The sequence below is a fragment of the Hemicordylus capensis genome, chromosome 6 (genome assembly GCF_027244095.1).
Source record: "Hemicordylus capensis ecotype Gifberg chromosome 6, rHemCap1.1.pri, whole genome shotgun sequence".
NCBI classification, from domain to species: domain Eukaryota; kingdom Metazoa; phylum Chordata; class Lepidosauria; order Squamata; family Cordylidae; genus Hemicordylus; species Hemicordylus capensis.
This window is the reverse complement of record NC_069662.1, coordinates 92,545,656-92,567,922: the sequence shown is the minus strand read 5'-3', so window position 1 is coordinate 92,567,922 and position 22,267 is coordinate 92,545,656. Positions and strand designations below refer to the sequence as shown.

General features: G+C 40.6%; 1 protein-coding gene across 5 annotated transcripts in view; it reads right to left on the bottom strand.

Annotated features, from left to right (window-relative positions):
• PDE1C (phosphodiesterase 1C) overlaps positions 1-22,267 on the bottom strand; it is a 427,197-nt gene that overhangs the window by 226,065 nt on the left and 178,865 nt on the right. Inside the window, exon 2 of one of the 5 annotated variants that reach the window (XM_053265120.1) lies at positions 8,891-8,917. The exons of the other annotated variants lie outside the window; for them this stretch is intronic. Coding sequence (XP_053121095.1) covers positions 8,891-8,917 — 27 coding nt within the window. The remainder of the gene's footprint in view (positions 1-8,890; positions 8,918-22,267) is intronic. 5 annotated transcript variants of the gene reach the window in all.

Here is a 22,267-nt window from a genome sequence, read left to right as displayed (position 1 = left end):
CTCCCCCCAAAAATAATACTAGTGACAGCCATCACTGTACCTGCTGCTGCAAATTCCCCATGGCTTTGGCAATCATTCTCTTTAGATTTCTTTTGCTCTTGCTTATTATTGACAACTGCAGTGTCATTAAGCTCCAGATTAACTCAAAGTATTTACCCCAGAGCAACAGCACACTGAAGCTATTTCCACAAGCAGCAAAAACTGGGCTAGGGAAGCCCAGCCCAGTTTTCGCTGTGCGTGAGAACCAATGGGAGCCATGTGGCTCCCAGCGGTGAGATAGCAGTGAGCCCTCTAAAGTAGCCCGCCCCTTAACCCGGGTTTTGGGTGCAAGCACGCCAAAAAAACCAGGCTAACTGATCGTGTGTCTGCTGCAGCTGCTTGCAGTCTTGGTGAGCACACTCAGGAGGAGTGTGAGTGTGAGTGCATGGTGTGAGTGCATGGTGTCTAAAGCCCCTCCCAGTAATGCACCATGCACTCACACGGTGCATTATTGGTGGTGCTTTCCTGTGCCTGACCCCCAGAGCTGCCGGGCGAGGCGTGGGAGAGTCACAGGCAAGCTGCCACACGTCTGGGCGGGTGAACTACCCACTCAAAGAAGGGTGAGTGCTTGTCTGCTGGGAGGGTCGGGAAAACCCACTCTCCCCACAGACCTCCTTTTAGGACTTCACACTGCTTGTGTGAAGCGCCCCACAAAGTAACAATGTAGCAAGTTTAGGTAGAGTCATTGCCAAGATCACATCTCCTCTTCCATTAATAGAAAAATCACAACTCACAATTTTCCTGTTCAGGGGAGGGGAGGGAAAGGGAAAGAAGGAAAAGGGGACACTCTCACATAAATTCACTCATTTGACATTTTTTATTTTTTATGTTATTGGAAAACATTAGCCTGCCTATCATCTCCAAAAGAGACACCCACAGAGGCTTACAAAAATAATATAAACAATGTCAAAATAGTAATGAATAATATAACAAATAATACAACTGCAAAAAAACACCCCAAAACCAGCAAAATAATAAAAGACTAATCCTAGGGGGGACTGTGATGCCACAAGAGCACAATATAGGGACCAAACAATAATTAACCAGGAAAAGATGAGCAATTTTGATACAACAAACAGCTTTTAACTGCCAATAAAACACCAGCAGAGAGGGAGCCAACCTCACTTCCCACAGCACTGAGTTCCACTTGCTGGGCACCACAAAGGCCTGCTCACAAATCACCAGATGATCTCAAGGGACAGGCAGATTCGCATGTAAGAAAGTTCCTTTAGGCACTTTGTGTCTAAAGCATATAGGGTTTTAAATTATACATTACTGATCATATATATATATACACATACATACACACATACACACACACACATCAAAAAGCCTTCATAAGTAACTTCACACCGAGGAAAGGCAAGATTTTTATGTTTAAAACAAACAATGTCCATAAATCAATTCATTTTAAGCTTATGTGAGTAGTGCAACTATTCTCATGAGAGCACTCACTGGAATTTTGTAATGATAAAAGCATGTTGTGAATGGTCTTTTGTTTATCTATTTAAAAAAAACAAAACAGGCCAAGAGTCACTGACATACAACTAGCAGACTATTATGCACTTCTTGTTTTGTGCATTGTTGTGGGAATTAATATGTAGTGCCCAGACACCATGCCAGTCAATTTCACAAAGACAGTCTGTGCATGCAAATGAGCTCAAGGTGCTTGCTGCCCCTGCTCACCATTGATTTCTTTTCTGCCATTAAAGGTCATTAAACCAGCTTTGTACCAGGTCAGCTTTGTCAAGTGCTTGCTGTTAATTTAAGTACAGTGCTCTGTGGAATGAACGTTTCCCCCTAAATGTGCAGGCTCTCCATTAATGAAACAGGATGATCATGATGCTAGACAGCTTGACATTAGATAGTTCTGGATAATTTTTCTCCCTTCCTTCAATTATTGCTCTGCTCTATAAAATAAGCCACAAAGTACTAATTATCTGAATAGCTAGCAAGCCTTTACTTATCCTGGGTTACCTAGATGTGAAAAAATGAGCAATCCTTACTAAGCATCTTGAATCTCTTAGGCACTGCAATGATTACTTGGCATCATTGCTTGCTGATCAACTGCCCTTTCCAACTTGAGACTAATAAAATCAGGGTTTGCCTAGGGAGCTGTGAAATTTCCATGTTTACCATGAAAATGTTGTCAGCCTGCAGCAGTTCTCCAACACATCAAATCAACAGAGTAGGAGCACATGACATTGCTCATTAAAGTGCTAATCCTAGAGCAGAAAGGGACCTAATAGCTTACCTGCTGTGACTTTCGGCACAAAACAATTTCTAGGTCTAAACCAGAGATGGTCAACTGTTATCCCATTCCAGATCCAAGGTGATTATATTTGTCCCTTGGCAGCCCACCCCCCCTTTTCTTTCATAAGGAAAAGAAAAATATTTCAAAATGTGAAGGAAATGGAAAGATAGATGTTTCAAAATCACATCTATCTTTGTGTTTTATATGTAATACTGTATGCATATGCCTGAGTGCATATCTACAGACGTGAAAATCACACAGCAAGATGTCTCCAGCTTTATTATAGAGCCTGACTATCTCTAAAGGGATCAGCCTGTGTATCAAAATAGCAGTTCCCTGCTAACTGAGCAAAGAGGCATCTTTTCAAAGTGGTTATTCTCTTTATTTAACAGGGGGGCAGCAACTGGCCCTGTCCATCCCCAGCACAGCATCCCTCCAGTGCCTGTTGCTGTTGGTGCCTATGTTACTTTTTTAGATTGTGAGGCTCTTCTCACAATCCGTGAAAAGAGCCTGGGGAGGGTTTGCAAGGAGATTTTGCAATGAGTTTGCGAGGGTTTGCAAGGAGATTGCAAGGGTTTGCAAGGGCTTAGTCCGCTCTCCCCGCACACAAGCAGCTGTCTGCTCTAGGCGGCCGCCCACAGAACTGCTGGCTCCATCACGGAGCTGGCAAGGGCTGGGGAGTTCGGGGGCCACGTGGCTCCAGCATGCCCTATGGAACCTATGGAGGTTCCAGCATGCCCTATGCAAGTGTGCAGGGCATACTGGGAGAGACCCCTAAGCCGGGAGGCTACTTTTAAGCCTCCCAGTCGGGTTTATACTTGTGAGTTGCTGTGGTGTGGAGCCACACCATGGCAACTCACGATTTAAAAAAATGGGTTTGCGGAGTGCTCGCTCTGCAAACCCGGTTTAAGGGGAGGGGTTGTTTGGTGGGTTAACCACCTGGAGGCCACCAGGCTCGCCTGCAAGCCTAGTGGCTCCCATGATCAGGAAAAATCGGGCTAGGCTCCCCTAGCCCGATTTTGCATGATCGTGGGAATAGCCTCTGTGTGTCCTTTGGGGACAGGGAGCCATTTCATTTATTTTTATCTAGAGAATGTGTATTTCATCACTGTTATGCTGTCCTATATCTATGTAAACCGCTTAGGAAAGCTTTGTTGAAACATGGTATATAAATATTTGTCGTATTCATAAAATAATACTTCCAACTCCTGGGCCATCGTCCAAAGACCAGAGCAATACAGAGGTTGGCCACTCCAACTTAAATAATTTCATCTTATTTATCCAATCATCTTAAATTGCCTAATAAATTGCGTAGGCAAGAAGACTGCATAACTTCCTTGAAAAATGCCATTATTCATTTGTGTTAGCAACTAGTTGTGGTTGACTATAACCAGTGCGTGTTGCCCCTCCTAAATACCTTGTGGTAGCATTTATGCAAAGAAAAGAAAGACCTCTCCAAAGAGAAAGGAAGGGATGTTAGAAAGCATAAAGTATATAGTAGGTATACATAAGAACAGTGCTGCTGGATCAGGCCCAAGGCTTATCTAGTCCAGCATCCTGTTTCACACAGTGGCTCACTAGATGCCTCTGGAAAGCCCTCAGTTAAGAGATGAAGACATGCCCTCTCTCTGCTGTTGCTTCCCTGCAACTTGGATCCTGGAGGTAGTCTGTAGCCATCAAGACTAGTAGCCATTGACAGACCTGTCCTCCATGAATTTGTCTAAGCCCCTTTTAAAACCATCCAAGGTGGTGGCTATCACCACATCCCGTGGAAGAAAGTTCCACAGTTTAATTATGCACTGTGTCCAAAAGTACTTCCTTGTAGTTAGTTTCATGGGAGAAGAGAGAGAGAGAAAGAGAGAGAGAGTCACGTGATAAATAATTTTATATACCACAATAAATTTTATAGACCGCAATAAATGAAGGTCTCCTCTTTGTTGCCTTTTTTCTAAACTAAAAAGCTCCAGATGTTGTAGCCTTGCCCCATAAGGAAGATGCTCCAGGCCCCTGATCATTCTGGTTACCCTCTTCTGCGCCTTTTCCAGTTCTACAGTGTCCCTTTTGAGATATTAGTTGTATTTTTATATTCGCTTTTAAAAATTTTTTTTGTTTTTACAATATCTTAACAATCCCATTACATCTAATTAAGTAAATATTGACTTCCCGCTCACCAATCTGTGCGATTCATTAACTATACAAATCAACCATTGCTATAATAATTCAAAGCATATATCCTACACATTACAAACTCGATTTTACTCTACCCGACCTGCTATTATTACTAAATTTCAAACCCTGCTGAAAAAATCGATATTAGAAAAATAGTTCTTTAAGTATAGTAAGAATGTTTTCCAATCTTCTTTAAAACATTCCAAGTTTTCATCCCTTATCAGTACTGTAAGTTTTGTCATCTCAGCATATTCCAAAATTTTTATCAGCCAATCTTCTTTTGAGGGCATTTCATTGTCCTTCCATTTCTGCGCATATACTATTCTGGCTGCCGTGGTTGCATACATAAAAATAGTTAAATTTCTTCTGGAAAACTCTCCTTGCATTATTCCCAGCAGGAAGGATTCTGGTTTCTTAGGAAATGTCATTTAAAATTTTTTCTTCAACTCATTATATATCATATCCCAAAAGGCCTTTGCCTTCCCACAAGACCACCACATATGAAAAAAAGTTCCTTCACAGTGTCCACATTTCCAACATTTGTTTGGAACATTTTTATACATGAATGCTAATTTTTTTGGGTGTCAAATACCACCTGTACATCATCTTATAATAATTTTCTTTTAAAGTATAACATGCAGTAAACTTTAAATCCATTTTCCATAATTTCTCCCAAGCTGCCATATCTATATTATGACCCACATCTTGAGCCCATTTTATCATAGTCGTTTTAACCACTTCATCTCTTGTCTCCTCCAGAAGCAGCAGCTTATACATCTTAGAAACTAATTTTTCATCATTTTCACACAGCTCCTTCTCAAATCTCTACATTTGATCCTCAAATCCAACTTTAAGATCCTTCTTATAGATTTCATTTAACTGATGATACTGAAACTAGTTACTAACCAGATTTTGTACTTCAATTATATGTTTTTGTACTTTTAATATGATGTTTTTATTGTGTTTTTATTGTATGTTTTTAACTTTTGTAAACCGCCTTGGGGTTATCTTTTTAATGAAAGGCGGTATATAAATGCAAAAATAAATAAATAAATAAATAAAATAAATTAGGTTTTTTTAACGTACAGCCCTTTTCTTGGAAACATAACAAATCCCTATAGGTACCCCATTCAGGTTGCATATTTATCTCTTTATGTGCTAAAGCTTCAATCGGGGATAGCCATAATGGAGTTTTAAATTCCAACCATTTTTTATATTTTACCCACACTCTCATTAGACTCCTTCTTACATAATGATTAAGGAAATCTTTATGCACTTTACTTTTATCATACCACAGATATGAATGCCATCCAAACCTTCTATCAAATCCTTCCAGATCAAGTATTCTGGGATTTCTTAATGTTATCCATTCTTTTAACCACGTCAAACAAACAGCATCAAAATACAACCTTAAATCTGGCAGGGTAAGACCACCTCTTTCTTTAGCATCTGTTAAATGTTTAAATTTAATTCTTGGTCTTTTCCCTTGCCAAACAAATTTGGTTATGTCCTTTTGCCATTGCTTGAAACAAGTTAAGGTGTTAATTATAGGAATAGTCAGAAAAAGAAAGAGCATTTTAGATAAAACATTCATCTTCACAACTGAAATTCTTCCCATTAAAGATAAGTTCATTCTAGTCCATCTTTGCAAGTCAGTTTTTACTGTATCCCATATTTTGATATAATTATTTGAAAACAACAAAGAGTTTTTGTTTGTCAACCAGATGCCCAAATATTTAATTTTCTTCTCCACTTTCAGCTCACTTATTTCAAAAAATCTATCATTAGATTTCTGGTCCATATTTTTGGTCAACACCTTCATTTTAATCTTATTTATATAAAACCCGGCCAGTTGGCCAAATTGTTGTATTTTTTCCAAGAGTCTTCCGATCTTCTCTAATGGATTTTCTAGAAAAAACACTACATCATCCGCAAAGGCTCTAAGTTTATACTCCTGTTTCCCAACTTTCGGGCCTTGTATTTGATCATCTTCTCTAATATTTCTACAAAACACTTCCAGTACTAATATAAAAAGTAATGGGGAAAGTGGACAGCCTTGTCTAGACAATCTATTCGGAGCAATATGCTAAAATTATTATAAATGGGGAACTATTAGATAATTGTAAAATACAAAAAGTTATATTTTTATATTAACATTTTAATAGGTTTGGGGGATTTGGGGATAATATATGTCATTCTCTCACTGCTGGGAAAAATGCATCTCAACAATAATGTTAAAGGATACCATGTTTAAATGGAGAAGTTCTTCCTCATGAAGACTGATGAGATGAGACCATCTCACTATTGTAAGTACAGCAAGGAACAAATCTATGCAACATTTGGCAAAGAGGTCTGCTAGTCAGCAACAAGAATTCAGCGGAACAGAATATCAGCTACATTCAAGAGAATATTAAGTAGCACCTTTAGGGCTCAATCTCTGTCATGTGCTGAACACCTTCAGATCCCAGAGGAGTTAGACAGATCTGAGGGTTCTCAGCAACCCATTGCAGCAATATTCAAACCCTTAAGGAACTAAGGAGGATTCAGATAACATCACCATTGGTGGAGGAATTTGGCATATACATGGCCAATGACAAATCAACATGTAAAATGACTAGACAGTCGTGAAAATTACAAGATCACAGTGCAAAACATTGTCTTTTGAATCTACCCCACCCCCCATTAATCTTTGAATGAGAGCAAAGAGAGCTTATAGTGCACCACTTAATAAGAGATTACTGCTACCAGTGCAACATTCAAAAGTAAATAAATGCAATTCAAAAGCAAATAAATGCAATCATCATATGAAGCGTTCAGAAAGAAAATAAGATCAGATTCAACCAGGTTCCTCATGAGGCTGTCCCACTGCAACAATACAGAAATACAACTAACAGACCAATTCTGTGCATTTTAAGCCCAAAGGCAGTCTCATTGTGTTCAGCGAGGATTATTCCCAAATACAGGGTTGCCAAAAATTGCAATCCTATCCAGACTTAGGGGAGTAAGTCCTATTCAAATCAGACTCACTTTCAAGTAACCACGCATAAATAAGTTTCTTAGGTAAAACTCTTAACAGTACAATTTGGGAAGATTACAAGTCTTTCCTGACACAATGCAGAGATGCCTGGTATGTACGAAAGTAAAAAAAAATCCACAGTTTATTTCTGTTATACATGATAAAAGAGTTTAAAAAACAGATTTCTCAAAAGAAAATAGAATTTTATTAAAATCCATACATCCAAAGCAAATTCTATAGATCTCATTTAATCAGAGGTCCCACTGACAATCAGTAAGAGATTTTTGCAGTTAAACCAATAAAGAGATAGACACAATACATTGATTTAAATATGGCCACAACTTTATTAACAGTAGTTTAACAACAGCCAACATGGCTTTGTGCAGAGCTTAGGGTGGTATGCTATACCTCTCTACAAACCACATGGGGTCTGGCCAGACTGCTCCCACTGTAACTATCCCCCACCCTCTCATTGAGCCTAGAGTTCCTAAAAGCTTGAGAGAACCTGACAGCTAAGGAGCTATGGATGAAGTCCATGGCCAGTAAGTAACCACTCCATCCAGTAGTTAGCTCTGTCCTATCTGCAAAGGCTGGGTTCTCCCTTGTAAGCCCCCTAGCTTTACAGTTTGCCATCATGTTTCCCAATTGCCCGGTCACTTCAGTCTTCCTGAGCCCCATCCACAAATAATTCTCGATGCAGCTAAATACTGGCATGACACTCTATTTGCCCCACTAAGTTATAACAAACCCTAAAGAATGTACCCTAAGGAGGGCAAAATCACCCCCTGTAGAACAGCCAATCAGAGCAGGAACAAAAATCCCCAGCGGGTCCCCACAAAGGGCAACTGGTCTCAACTGGGAAATTTCCAGACCAAAATGAAAAGGGTGGGTGGATTGGGCACATTCCTGGCCCAACTCTCTCATCCATACAACTCACAAGTTGAACTGCTTTCCAGCTTCTGCTCTTCCCAACTCTTGCAAAAAGCTGGCCTGCTGTGGTTAATTAACTTGAAAGTAAGAACCTTAGCTAGCCTGCTCTCTTGATCCACTCCACAAAACAACCCTTCCCCACAATATGCAGATAAGAGGGCTTGCTCTTATTCGTAGTACAGATCAAATCTCTTACCAATGTCAGGTTGGGTGGTGCAGGAGTCGGCCTTGCAAGACCTGTAGGCCAACTAAGCTTGCCAAAGCTTCTACCCACCATCCCAGATGCTTCTACCCACCATCCCTGGGCCATGCAGACCAGGGAAACAGCATTGGTGAGATCAGTAGGCCATTAGTCTTATATTGCCTGTTCCTGATATAGCAGATTCCCTACATGACTAATATTAATAACTAATTTCAGAGTCTCATTTAGGGACACGGATGATTTTTCAATGCCTTCCATTTCTTCTCTGATCTTTTCTTACCTCTGTGATGTTTTCTTATATTTTCTCCTGCAGGAAAAGAACATAAATAAAAAATGAGAAGCAGATAAGATTCGATATGGTGAGTCAGTGGAGATAGAGAGCAGATCAGTATGAAATAATATGAAGAGATGATGCTTTAGCACAGGAACCAAAAGATGATAAGCTTAGTCATGAGAAAACTGCAGAGCTTCTTGAACTTCTTACACTAAGGTAAAGACCGACTAACCATCAGAAACTGATACTTTTTGTATATCTCCAATGGCACAAAAGTACACACAAATTTGATTGTACTTTTGAGTGTGTCAGAGGTGTAGGGGGCCTGTTTTGTGACTGATGAGACTTTGAGATGAATAGCCCAGTTACCTATCACTCAGAATAAGCTGGAAGCATCCTTTGATATTTTCTCTAAACTGCTCAGCAAGTTGGCATATCTATACAAAACATTTTTTCAAGTTATAGTAACTTGAGATCTTATAAAACACTTTTGTGAGACCACTTTATTATATTAAATTTGAGAAGTTCATGGTAGCCTTTATGTCTCATAAGTGGTGTCTCTAACATATCTCTTGGTCGTTGAAGTTCTTTGCATTGTCACACAGCATTTCAAATAATTCACCAATATTCTTCTGGATTTGTTCAGTACCATTTCTCCATGATTTTTAATGTACTTCTCAACATTTCTGGAGTAATGGACCGGTACATTCTTCATGTGCAGTTTCCGGACCAGCAGTTAGTAAATGGATCCCCCCCCAACCCCAAGCCCCCCAACCCCAAGCCCCCCCCAAACAATTTTGAGCCAGCAGGGGCCACCGCTGGGAACTCTCCGGAGCTCATTTCCAGGCAGCCCTCATTGCTGGATAATGTTCATTTGGGGAAGCTAAATGAATGTTATTCAGAAGCAAGAGCTGCCTGCCTAGAAATTAGCTCCGTATAGGTTGCCCAGGCTCCGTGGATCCCAGACCCCACACCTCTATCCATTACTTTCAGTGGAATTTTCAGCACAATTCTAGGAATGTTTACTCAGAAGTAAGTCCCATTAAGTTCAGTGGGACTGGCTCTCTAGAAAGATTGCTTAGAATATTAGTCTTGTCATGTTAACTTAGCTGGATTGGCCCCACATAATGCAGTGTGATTTCTACATCTTGCATATCCATTCCAGTCACTGTACAGAAGCAATATAAACCCTTGGTTTTATATACTTCTCATTTGCATGTTACAGGTGAAAACAATATAGCTGCAAGAAAATTCATCCAGTCCCAGCTTCTTAGGTATTCTCACACTGGTTTATCTGGAAGCACTGATTTCTCAGCTCTAGCATTGGCATTTAGAGTTTGATAGTATTTTCAGTGTAACCCTGACAAAAGTCTGCTGATGCTGATCATCAAGGCTGTACAGAAAATATCTTGGCAACCTATGTTTTCAGAAGCAGTCTCTAAGTTGCAATCCTGAAAAAGCAACATCCACTTGAACACCAAGCATTTCCAGATTCCTCACTCATTAATCTCATCACTCAATGACTCTTGGCTCAGTAATAAAGCATATGCTTGGCATGCATTAAGTTCCAACTTCAATCTCCTCACTGCCACCAACATTGGGGGAGCCCTGGGAATGAGCCCTGCCACCGGACACACTGGAACACTGACAGTCAGAATAGATAATACTGGGCTAGGCAGACCGAAGTTCTGATCTGGTATACGGCAACTTCCTCTCTTCCATTCACTCCAATCCTGTACTAAGTCTAAACTGATGCCAGGGGATAAAAACATAACTGTTGTGTTTGAGCTACAATAACTGTTTTATTATATACCAGTCATCACTTTACATTGCAGAAACCACTGGACTATGCCATGAAATCAGTGGTAGAAATTGCACAATAACATATTGATGCTTGAGGCAGAAAATCCAAATGGCACCACCCATGGAGGTAAACTAATCAACGAAACAGTAGAAAACCTGCTGCCCTTCATGGAGGTACTCCAGATCTGCTGCTTGAGGTGGGCCATTTCAGCCTGCCTAGTTGCCTGTTTGTTCCTCCCCCCCACTCCTGAAAATTATGGAGGATGGGGAAAGTAGATTCCCCAAGAGCCTTGTCCCCCTCCCCTTTATCACATGACTTCATATCTTAGTCAAGTGAATTGCTTCTTCACTCCTACTCAGGTTTTAAAAATAATCTGAATTGCTTTAAGTTGAGTTCAACTCTAGAGAACTCTTCAGTAATTGACATTGCACATCTCTCTATTTATTGTAGCTGTGATTTCTTAAGTAAATTGAGCAAATTTGCAAGTGAGAATACCTTTCCCCCCCCCCCAACCAAGCAAACTCCACTTTGAGCCTGTCATGTTAAAGTTGATTCCTACACTTATCACTAGTTCTTAAAGTTTGGTGACTCATAAAAGTACAGACTGCAGTCTTCTAAATCCAGTTGTAATGAATATCAAAGCTTGATCCTTTGAAGTTGGACCTTGGCTAAAATCCTGTTGATGATGCCTGAGATGGGGAAAATACCCACGCATCACTTTTCTTTTAGCTGCATCCGCTGTATCTTGCTAATTCAAGGAAAATACAGGAAAGCCCTACAATTGTTGCTGTAGCAAAGAGATCAGCAGAACAATTACAATCAGGTTAGTTAACTGGGCTGTAAGTATTATTATTTTTTAAATGAAGTGTATACAGTGACTGACATCCAGATTAACTTTGCACTAGTGCAATAAGCACAGATGCGCACACACAAGAAGGTTGTGTAGCTGAGTGGATGCATGAAGTTGCACAATCTTTTATGGTCTTGCTCCATTTGCTCAAACATGGTGTTTGCGCAAAAAGGATAGGGAATTTTCTGCAACACATTTGGACTGAGAAAGAGGATTCGCAGCAGGAAGCATGCCATAGATTGTGCAAGTGCGCCCTCTTGCACTGGTGCAATGTTAGCTCCTTATGTTAGACGAAGTAGCTAGTACAACATCCTTGCACTAGTGCAGTATTAATCAGAAGGTCAGTCACTAGCATTTTAGACTATTTGTAAGCATTTAATCATCTACTACCTAAAAGATGCCAGCCTGCCTATATGCTAGATTTCATCACATTTTGGAGACTTGTCCAAGGCAGGATCTGTTATTCTCAACATCTTACTGTAGCCTAATTTGTACAAACATATGTTGTTAATGCTTCACATTACAAGCTGAGAATTGCATGGTAGAATGCTTTTATATTGAGAGGGGGGGGGGATCCCTGCATAGAAAACGAACATGTCAGTGAGACAGGCTAAAATTTTCCGAGTGTTCTACATGGAGGGTTTTTTGTATTGAGGAGCTTTCACTTATGCGAGTCACCACCTGCGGTCTGAAATGGTATAGCCCTGGAATAGTTTTAGCATTGCATCAGCTGTGAGCAAGGACTGGGCCAAAACGTTCCTACTCAAGATGGCAGTTAAGAGCTTTGATGAAGCTGATTTTGGGAACTGTACTTGGAATAGTTTGTTATTGGGCATCATCTTGTTCCACCCATGTGCACAGTTCTACATGCACTGGACTTTATGCCCCCCCCCCTTTAATAGTTCCTTGCTCCGGGTTGGAAACTGCTTCTGCTGTATCCCCTATGTTTTGAATGTAAAGCAGCTATTCCGGGACAGGATGGGGAAAGGTTGTTTTCCTTACATCAAAGTGTTCCTATTTCACTGACAGGAACACTATAATATTTGTGCAGGAATTATTTTACTCCATTGATTAGTAATGTCAAGTCTTATTTTTACAGCCACCTGTGTCAAGAGCTAAACTCCCTGAAGACGAATGGGTCATTTAAATAAATTGAAATCTCCTCGGCCAGTCAGTTCAATACGCTGAATCAATACCTGATGCATTTTTCTACTAATGCCATTGCCATTACAGTAGAATTAATGGCACATAAACCAAACAGTATTACTGACTTTATTAATAAACAGCATAAATCAAGTTGCAAGTGACTACAGGCATTCTAGCTTCAGTAAGACTGGGAGCAGATGGAGATATATTAGCTTTATTTTTGTACTGGTATTTTAATAGGTTTGGGGGCTTTTTTGGATTGTCAGGTGGTTGCCACCTGCCCAAGACTAATGGATATTTAGAGAGAAATATATATTTAAAATACAGAGATAAATCATTACAAATATTGTCTATCATTTCCATAGCTCTCAGTGTATAAAGGACTTGATTACTGTTGATTCTTTTACCATGACTGAATACGTAAATATATCTGTGTATATTTCATAGCGGAGTGCATGCAATGTTACCTGCTAACCCTGCTAACTGGGCAAAGAGGCACATTTTTAACATGATGGTTCTCTATATTTAGCAGGGAGAGAGTAATTGGCCCTATCCACCAGCAGCACAGTATCTCCAGTGACTGTTGCTGGTGTCTATCTTACATTTCTTTTAGATTATGAACCCTCTGGGGATAGGGATCCATCTTATTTATTTATTATTTCTCTATGTAAACCACTTTGGAAACTTGTGTTGAAAAGCGGTATATAAACATTTTTTGTTGTTATTTGGCATCATGTTCTAGATCATACAGGTACCATTAAGGGGTGATTTGTGACAAAAAAATAAAGTTGAGCACTGGAGAGGCTGCCACCTTGGAGGGGAAGGAGTATATTTGGATTGTATCACAGGTTTATATGGGTCAAAAATTGACACACCTCCAGGAGAAATCTCATTGTACTGGGAAATCTCATTGTGCTGGTGGGGGGAGAGCTTAATTTTGACAAGGGCCGAGCTTTGATTTGGAGAGAATTTAGTTCCATGCTCAGCAGGAGGGCATATGCATTTATATCTTCTGCTAACTGGAAACTGGAAAATGAATTGTACTAGCACCTGTTCCTGAAACATGGGTAGTCCTTTTCTTTCGGGATGTTTTCAAATACAGAACTGCATATTATCCAAGTAAGTATATACAGATCTCATTCACACTGTTCAGATTCAGCTGGTGTTAGGACTTAGCTCCATGTCACACAAAATACACGTAACAAAAGTCCCATCACTTTTCTCACAAAAAAATTCAGGAGTGAGATTTGGAGTGAACAAATGGTGGACAAGGAGCACTCCTCCCTTACGTCTTTGTTCCAGATCCTCCTCATGTTTTAACACTGAGTTTTAACACTGACTCTGTTCCACTCCTAGTGTCCACAAGCCACTTTCCTTGTGGGAGACAGTGGTGGGGGGGGCACAATTTGAGTGGAGAAAGGGAAAGAGTTGGCCTTGTCCTCCTCCCCCACACACACACTACACTCCTGCTTCAAATCCTCCTCCCAAAGCTGTTTTTCCATACGAAAAATATCCATCCACCAAGAGCCAGCGTGGTGTAGTGGGTTAGAGTGCTGGACTAGGACCGGTGAGACCCAAGTTCAAATCCCCATTCAGCCATGATACTTGCTGGGTGACTCTGGGCCAGTCACTTCTCTCTCAGCCTAACCTACTTCACAGGGTTGTTGTGAGGAGAAACCTAAGTATGTAGTACATCGCTCTGGGCTCCTTGGAGGGAGAGTGGGATATAAAATGTAAACAATAAATAAATCAGTTTTTGTTACATGCAAAAGCCAATGTCTGCTGACAGAACCTTATCAGGCTTGACTGGGACAGTTCTCTGCTGGGGGAAAGAGTGCCTCATGTGCAGAACAACTTCTTATCAAAATGTCACCAAGATCTAGTTCCCACCCATTTTATTTTTAGGTTCAGGGAATAAAAAGGCTGTGGCTTCTGGACAGGCCTGAATCCAAGAACATCTTTGAGTATGTTTTTAGATACTGCAGTCTTCGGAATAAATATCTAAAGCCCTCCAGAAGGATATGCTGAGCAAATATTAAATGAAAGAGGGATGGGAAGGGATCAAGAAATGTGTGCTTTATGGATACTTTCATGTTTCTTGAAATATGCAGCTGCACATATTACCGACACTACTAAGATGTGTGTGTTTTTAATTTTTAAAAATGAAATGTCAATGACATGAATTGCAGACACTAATGTGGTTCTTCATCATGTCTCATCATACCAAAATTCACTCCATGTTGCTACTCAACATCACTGACTGCTGCTTGAAAATATATTTGTTTAAAAATGGAACCAAAATTGAATCAAATGCTTCTAAGTAGCTATCTGATGGATTCCAATGAAGGAACATTTTGGAACCATCTTCTGACTTGCAGACGGAGACATGCACAAACCACAGGCACCCTCTAGCTCCCTCTTCTTCTATAAGCAAACTGTGATGCTTCCAACGCAAGTAGAGGTGAAAATGACTGTTTCCCCCCCAGCTCCCTCTTCTCTGTATCTTGGCAGGTGTGTTGTACATTACACAGCAAGACCAAACATCTACCATTGGTGTGAAGCAACTTCCTTGCTTGCACAACATTTTTAGCACTGGGAATGTATAAACATTTCCTTTACATTGTTTCATTGTATCCTGTCTACTTGCCTAGGAAAACAAAACCTACAAAAACACCTTATGACAATGAGCAGGGCAGAATCACATTGCCTCTCACTAGGGAATAAGGACAAGAAAGAATCCTAGCAACACAGCGAAAGCACGTTTACTCAAAGCCAAGAAAACATCTTTTTGCTGTCATCTTGATCCAGCATAAAGAACAGGACTGTTAATGTACTTGAAAGAAATGAAAGGGTGTGGATTTTGTTGCTCAGTCAGAACTGCTATGTGGCATTCATTTAACACATGGAAAACTCCATGGAGCCCAATGGACAGTTGCCCAGTTTTGATTTGTTTGGAGTGTTAGCTACAAAACAGCAGGAGGAGGAGGAGGATGAAATCACCATCCACAACTCAGATTAAATCTTGAGAAAAGAACCAAGGACTGGGGCTGCATCAAGTTTGAGACCACAGCTGCTCGCAAAGTCAAAGAAGCAAATTTACATCTTGTTCTAAGCTCTAGTAAACCGATCAGGCTGTTGTTTGCTATTGTTTTCACCCCTCCACTACCGCTGTGACCTGCCTGTCTGCTACCAGACAGCTGGCCTGATAAAGAATTTTAAATCTCATGTTAGTGCCAGACCCTCTCAACTCTGGAAATACAGGCTGAAACACTTGGATTACTGTTGAACAACTTAGGGACCAGACCTGTGTAGGGACCTGCTCCGTCTGCTCCCCACAGTGCAAAAAAAGCAAAGATGCAGAACTCCTCTTCCATTGCGAGGTGGTGGTGGTGGGTTTTCAAAAAAAGCTATTTTCTGTTCCTTATAATTGGATGCACATTCCAATGTCTATTCTAGTGCACAACCTCACTCAAATTCCCATGTAACTGGTTGCACATTAACATATTGTTTGTATGGTGTTTTACTATGGTAGTCATTTATGAAAACAAGAGGATTTTAGTGTCAAAGATATCAGGAGGAATACTCAAGTTTAATAATGAGAATAGAGTAGAAAGTAGAACATTCACCAAAGGACATGATGCAGCCAAAGGGAAGCACTTTTAAGTCCTGTGGATATCAGCTGGAGGAATTAATTATGTGATTAATTGAAATCTATGGGGCTTAAAATTGCTTCAGCTTGGCTGGACTGTGCCCTATGAATGTAATGTAAGAAAAAACTGTTGGTCTTAATACAGTGCTTAAGCATACCTAAATTAGTCTTAACACACCAACACCAGAAGATTAAGCAATATTATTGGGGCTTCATTTACCTTGAAAAATGCATAAGATTTGGGAACTTTCCTTCTCTGCATTTTCCTGTCTGGGAAAAGACTCTAACCTGAAGACGTTATTTGAAAGAATAGTCCATAAAGACACCTTTATAACCATGAGTCTAGCTTTTAAATTTCTATTCCCCCCACTGCAAAAAAAAAATAAAAAATCAAAATATATCATTCCATCCTTTGTAGAATTGAGGGCTATTATACCTGTGATGTTTTTGAAGAGCTAAATTTAATGGTAATGAACAACAAAATTTTGGATGTAATCTAAACAGCAAGTCTATCACATGACTGTCTGCTCCTGTAAAGTAAAGTGTGCTGTCAAGTCGATGTCGACTCCTGGCAACCACAGAGCCCTGTGGTTGTCTTTGGTAGAATACAGGAGGGGGTTACCATTGCCATCTCCCGTCCAGTATGAGATGATGCCTTTCAGCAACTTCCTCTATTGCTGCTGCCCAATATGGGTGTTTCCCATAGTCCACTGTAGTCTGGGAAACATACCAGTGGGGATTCGAACCAGCAACCTCTGGCTTGCTAATCAAGTCATTTCCCCGCTGCACCATTAGGTGGCTGTCCTTTGTTTAAATTTACAAATATCAGCCACAGGGAGGCCAATTCTGCCTGGTATAGCAGCTCTAACAATTTTTCCCTCCACAGTACCACTTAGGATCAGTCCCCTCACAACTGCTATTTGCCTCAGAATGAAAGCTCCTATTGATACTGGGGTGGGCAGAGAATTCAGACGCAAAAGGTTAAAACCTCCCTGCCCTAAACGATGATCCTGAACAAAACCAGGGCTCTTACAGGTACTATTCTAAATGAGAAACAAGCATGGAAGCAGTCAGTCACATGATAAAAGTATCCTCTAGCTTAGATCTTGAAAATTCTTAATACTTCTATTAATCTGTGCATTCAGTCATCTAAATGTACGGGTCTGGTTTTTACTGAGTCGGACCATTGCTCCATCTAGCCCAGCACAGTCTCCTCTGACTGGCAGCAGCTCTTCAAGCATCTTTCACAGTCCTGCTAGTTGAGAACTCTTTTTATGTGGAGGTTGAACTGGCCTGGGACTTTCTGCATGCAAAGCATGAACTTTGCCACCAAAGAGGTATGGACCTTTTCCCAAACTCCATGTCAAAGTCAAACTCTATATTGGATTGTGGTCAATATTGTTTTAAAAGGGACCATCTTTTTTTTTTAAGCATGGCTTCTATTAAACTGTAAAATAAATAGCTGCTGCCTGGCAGTTTGTACATGTGATACACTTTTACCACCAAAGAGAAAACAGGGTTTTTATTCTTATAGTTTTTTAAAGCGCGATGCACATTATTTCCAAGTAAACAGTGTAGTGTTAAAAAAGACCTTTCTGCCTGTCTCTGTGCTATTTCCAGCATTGATTTTAGCGTATACAGAATGACATGATTGAATAATAAACTGCATGACGGATTGAGGCAAAATTTATCATTGCTTCACCTCCTAGAATATTGTGCTTTTTAATTAACTTGGCCGGATACATCTTTGCTTTGATTTATTAAAAAAGAATACAGTACTTCCTGCTCTCTCAATTGCTCCTTCAGCTGAGAGTGCTGGGTCACTGGCCATATTCACTGATGTGGACCCACCGAAGTTACAGCACAGACGTTTAATGGAAAAGATCAGAACAAAGAACTCATTTGCCTTTTATTTAACACTCTCAGAATAGGTCCCTGCCCTGAAAACCGTACACCTTTATTATATATTATTCTCTGTGGTTAAAGGTAAAGTGTGCCGTCGAGTCGGTGTCAACTCCTGGTGACCACAGAGTCCTGTGGTTGTCTTTGGTAATGTTGCACACACCCCAAAAAAGGTTCATGTGTGCAAGAGAGAAAGGGTGACTTTTGTTGATTTCCCTTTCCCTCTGCAGCCCACTGTGCTTCTTGAAAATATGTCCCTGCGGGTAGCAGGACCCTCAGGGACATATTTTCAGAAGGCACAGGAGGCTGCAGAGGGAAGGGGTAATCAGCAAAACACCTCCTCCTCCACTGTACATGTGAAATGTTTATTGGCATGCAATAGTGTTCAGATGTCAGCTGTTATATTTTACATTAATATTCCCATTCTAAACATATACAGAAGTGAGACCATAGTGAACTGATTTATATATAACTATTACTACAATAGTGGTAGTACTACTACTACAGAGAGAGGGAGGGAGGGAGGGAGGGAGAACCTGTGGCAAAAATATCATATCAGATCTGAAATCTTATATGTTATATTGGCGAGGAAGGGACAGAAAAGGGTTTGATAGACAGCAGCAAGATGAAATATAGAGATGGGAAGGTCTCGTCAGAATGCAATTATTTTTCTCATTCTCCTTCCCCCAAACTTCCAACATTATAATAGCTGTGCCCTGTTGACTCACAGAAGAAGACATTCCTTTTGTAACCCTCATTCCTTTTGTAACCCTCATTTCATAGCTGCAACATTTCCCCCCCCCCAATTCTCTGAGGGTGGTTTTTGGACCTGGGGCAGGTTCAGGCTTTCCCTCCAAAACTAACATTTTTGGACATCCCTTGTGATCCCTTCCTACACTCACTGCTTAATGGAAGCTTGCATAATCTCTGTGCCTATCCACATGCTCCATTAGCAGTCAGCAACAGATGAACAGATATTGATGCCATATATATATATATGAAACCAGCAATGGGAGAGAAATTAGCAGGCAAGCTACTTATTGGGGGAGTGCTTGTCCACCCCTTACACTCCCCAGCGGGCACCTATGAAGCTACAATCTTACATGCATCACTTTCAAATTGTCTTTATGAATATAGATGGCAAGCCTGGATCCAAATAATAAGAGGTGTGGGAGTTGTTAAACCGTCCCATTATTTTCTGGACTATATAATAAGTTGACCCTAAGCAGCACTGCGGGTGGGCAGGGAGCACCCTGCAAACAAGTAGCTAGCCCTGCTTGACCCCCGTTCCTTCACTGCTGGACCCATTGCTGAACCATAGACACTAAAATAACATTGTAATCCCAAGCATACATATTTGGAAGCTGACTCTTTTGAACCATCAGAACTTAACTTCTATATAATTATTTCTTTTTTTGAAATCTAACATTTGGGACAATGCTGCCCCCTCCTGAAATAAACTTTGCCCCTTCTGGGGCATGTGTGTTTGGGTGTGTATCTGGTGCTGCCACTAAGGCTGAGGAGCACTGAAAATGAATGAATGGAGCTTCCATCTTTTTCGTATTCCAGAGACAGACCAGAATGTGCAAGTCTCATTAGAACAGCAGTTAAACGGATTCTTTATAACTGAGACAACTTTATAATGGAGACTTTATAACACAGACAAAGTATCCCTTGAGCAAGGGGGCTCATTAGGACCATAGATGTGATCCTCAGAAGCTGGTTAAAATGACTGGAACCATCTCCCACTGTGAACAGGGACACACTGTTTTATGACTAAATTCTCCAGAGATTCTGAAAGATGGGGAGTAGTTGCTACTGCCTCTTTCAGAAAAGAATTGGCATATTTATATATTTTTTCACTTTAAAATGGAATAACTTGCAGATTTCCTTTAAAAAGCAGTGCTTTCTGGGGGGCTTTGAAAACCTCCAGTCCCTGGTGCCAGCTAAAATACCTAGGGGACAAAGCCCACCACTGTGTTTCAGGGAAACACAGGAAAGTTTCAGGGAACACCATGTCTGCCTCCACCATGTCAGGACAGATAACTGGGAGCGGGGGAGGCTGCTGAGGGTGCTAGTTTTTCAGTTGATGTTGTTTTGAAGGAAGAAGGCAAAGCATATTGTGGAAATCACAACTGGCATATTTATGCCTGCTTCTATCATACTGCAGTGGTAAACTAGACACATTACCTTCAGGCAACAAAGGCTTGATTTTTCTTCCCTAAAAGCAATTAAGATCCAATCTCTTATTTCAGTTAGCTCCTAAATAAGCATTTGCACTGGACAACTTAAATATTTGCAGAGTTTAAGATACTTCCTCGCATAAGTACAGGCAAACAGAGGGAATGCTTCAAAGACTGAAGACTTCACATGAGCATATAACTGCCAATATTTCAGGAGCCCCCACAGTCAGCAGTGTATCTTATTTGTGCTCCCTTTCACTTGTAAGCCATCTGAAGCTTGGAGGAACAGTCAAAATTGTTCTAAAAAGAGCTGGGTGGCCAGAATCTTCATTCAAGATTGAGCTGCCCCATTTGCCATTTCCTTTGCAGCTCTGTAAGAGTCATTATGAATTGAGCAATTTAGCACTCTAATCCCACAGGCAGGCAGAAAGATTAATGCCAATTTCTTTCTTCCTCCTCCTCCTCCTCCTCTTCTCTCCTCCTCCTCCTATACAATGATTAGGAACACGAAACCAGTAATGCTGGTTAAATAATACTGCACGATCAAGAAAAAAGAGGATGGTGTAGAAAGGTTTTCTTATACTCAAGCAGCAAAACTATCACAGCAGACTTTTCAGAGAGACAACTTTAGCTTATGTAAACTGGCAAAAGTGCCAAAAAAGTAACACCTAGTAACAAAATACTGTTTAAAATACCCAATAAACTATATTTAATTTCTAAACTGAAGCCTACCTTTAAGCAATCAGCTGTATGATCTTAAAGGTGAAGCTTTGCCTCTTAAATTGAAATGTCTGGAGGATCGGGGGTGGGCGTGGTCTTTATGAAAACTGGCAGTTCTCAGAGCTGTTATTATCCTCAGAAGGGCAGATCTCATTGGTGCTACTGAGAACCAGTGTTTTGTAGTGGTTATTGCCAGTCTTGGAGCAGGAAGGCCTGAGTTCAAATCCTTACTCTCAGTCATGAAATTCACTGGATGACTTGGGCCAATCACTCTCTCTCTCTCTCTCTCTCTCAGCCTGAGGCATTTTGTTATACTCAAGCACAACAAGATAAAGGAAGAGAGGATAAAGGAAGAAGAGTGGCCAGTATGCCATCCTGAGCTACTTGAAGGAAGGATGGGTAGGGGCAGATCTAATCTATGGGCAAAGTGGGTGGTGCTTACCTTAAATTTCTCAGCCAGCCATGTCAACTCTGCCTCCATTTTGTGTGCTTACTGTCTTCCTCTGTTGTTCCCTGCTGATTTAAGAGTTCTGGGGTGGGCAACAGTAGCAAAGAACAAATGAAAAGCCCCAGATCTGTTAAAATATTAATATTAATAAGGCAGGAGCCAATAAGCATGCTCGCTTTTGTTTTTGCAAAGTGGGCAGTCCTAGGATCAGCCTATAAACCAATCACAGAGGAACTAGGCTGATTGACTCCTCAGACAGCCAATCAGAGTGCCCTAAGGGTGGGGAAGTCTTTTTGTTTTAGCTACTGTACTGAGAATAATCCAATCACCATTTTGGTTAGGGAGCAGGTAGGCTGTTGGTAAGTATGATCTTTTACTTGCTTCTTTGTGTTTGTTTGGAGGGGAGGAATTCAACCTCTGCTTTTTCTCCCGTGCTCTCTGATCTTATCTGTATTGTATATCTGTATATCTGTATTATGGCCCATTCCCAAAATGACATGCCAAAAAAAACCTGATAGGAACAGCAAACTGTAAGACTGGACTACTTAGATTAGAAACTGGCATTAGAAACCAGAAAGTTATTTTAGGGTATATACATGGATTTATAAATTCAAACTACTTTTCAAATAATTGTAGAAGTTTCTTTCCACATATGGGTATGGTGTAGAGAAGGAATGGATT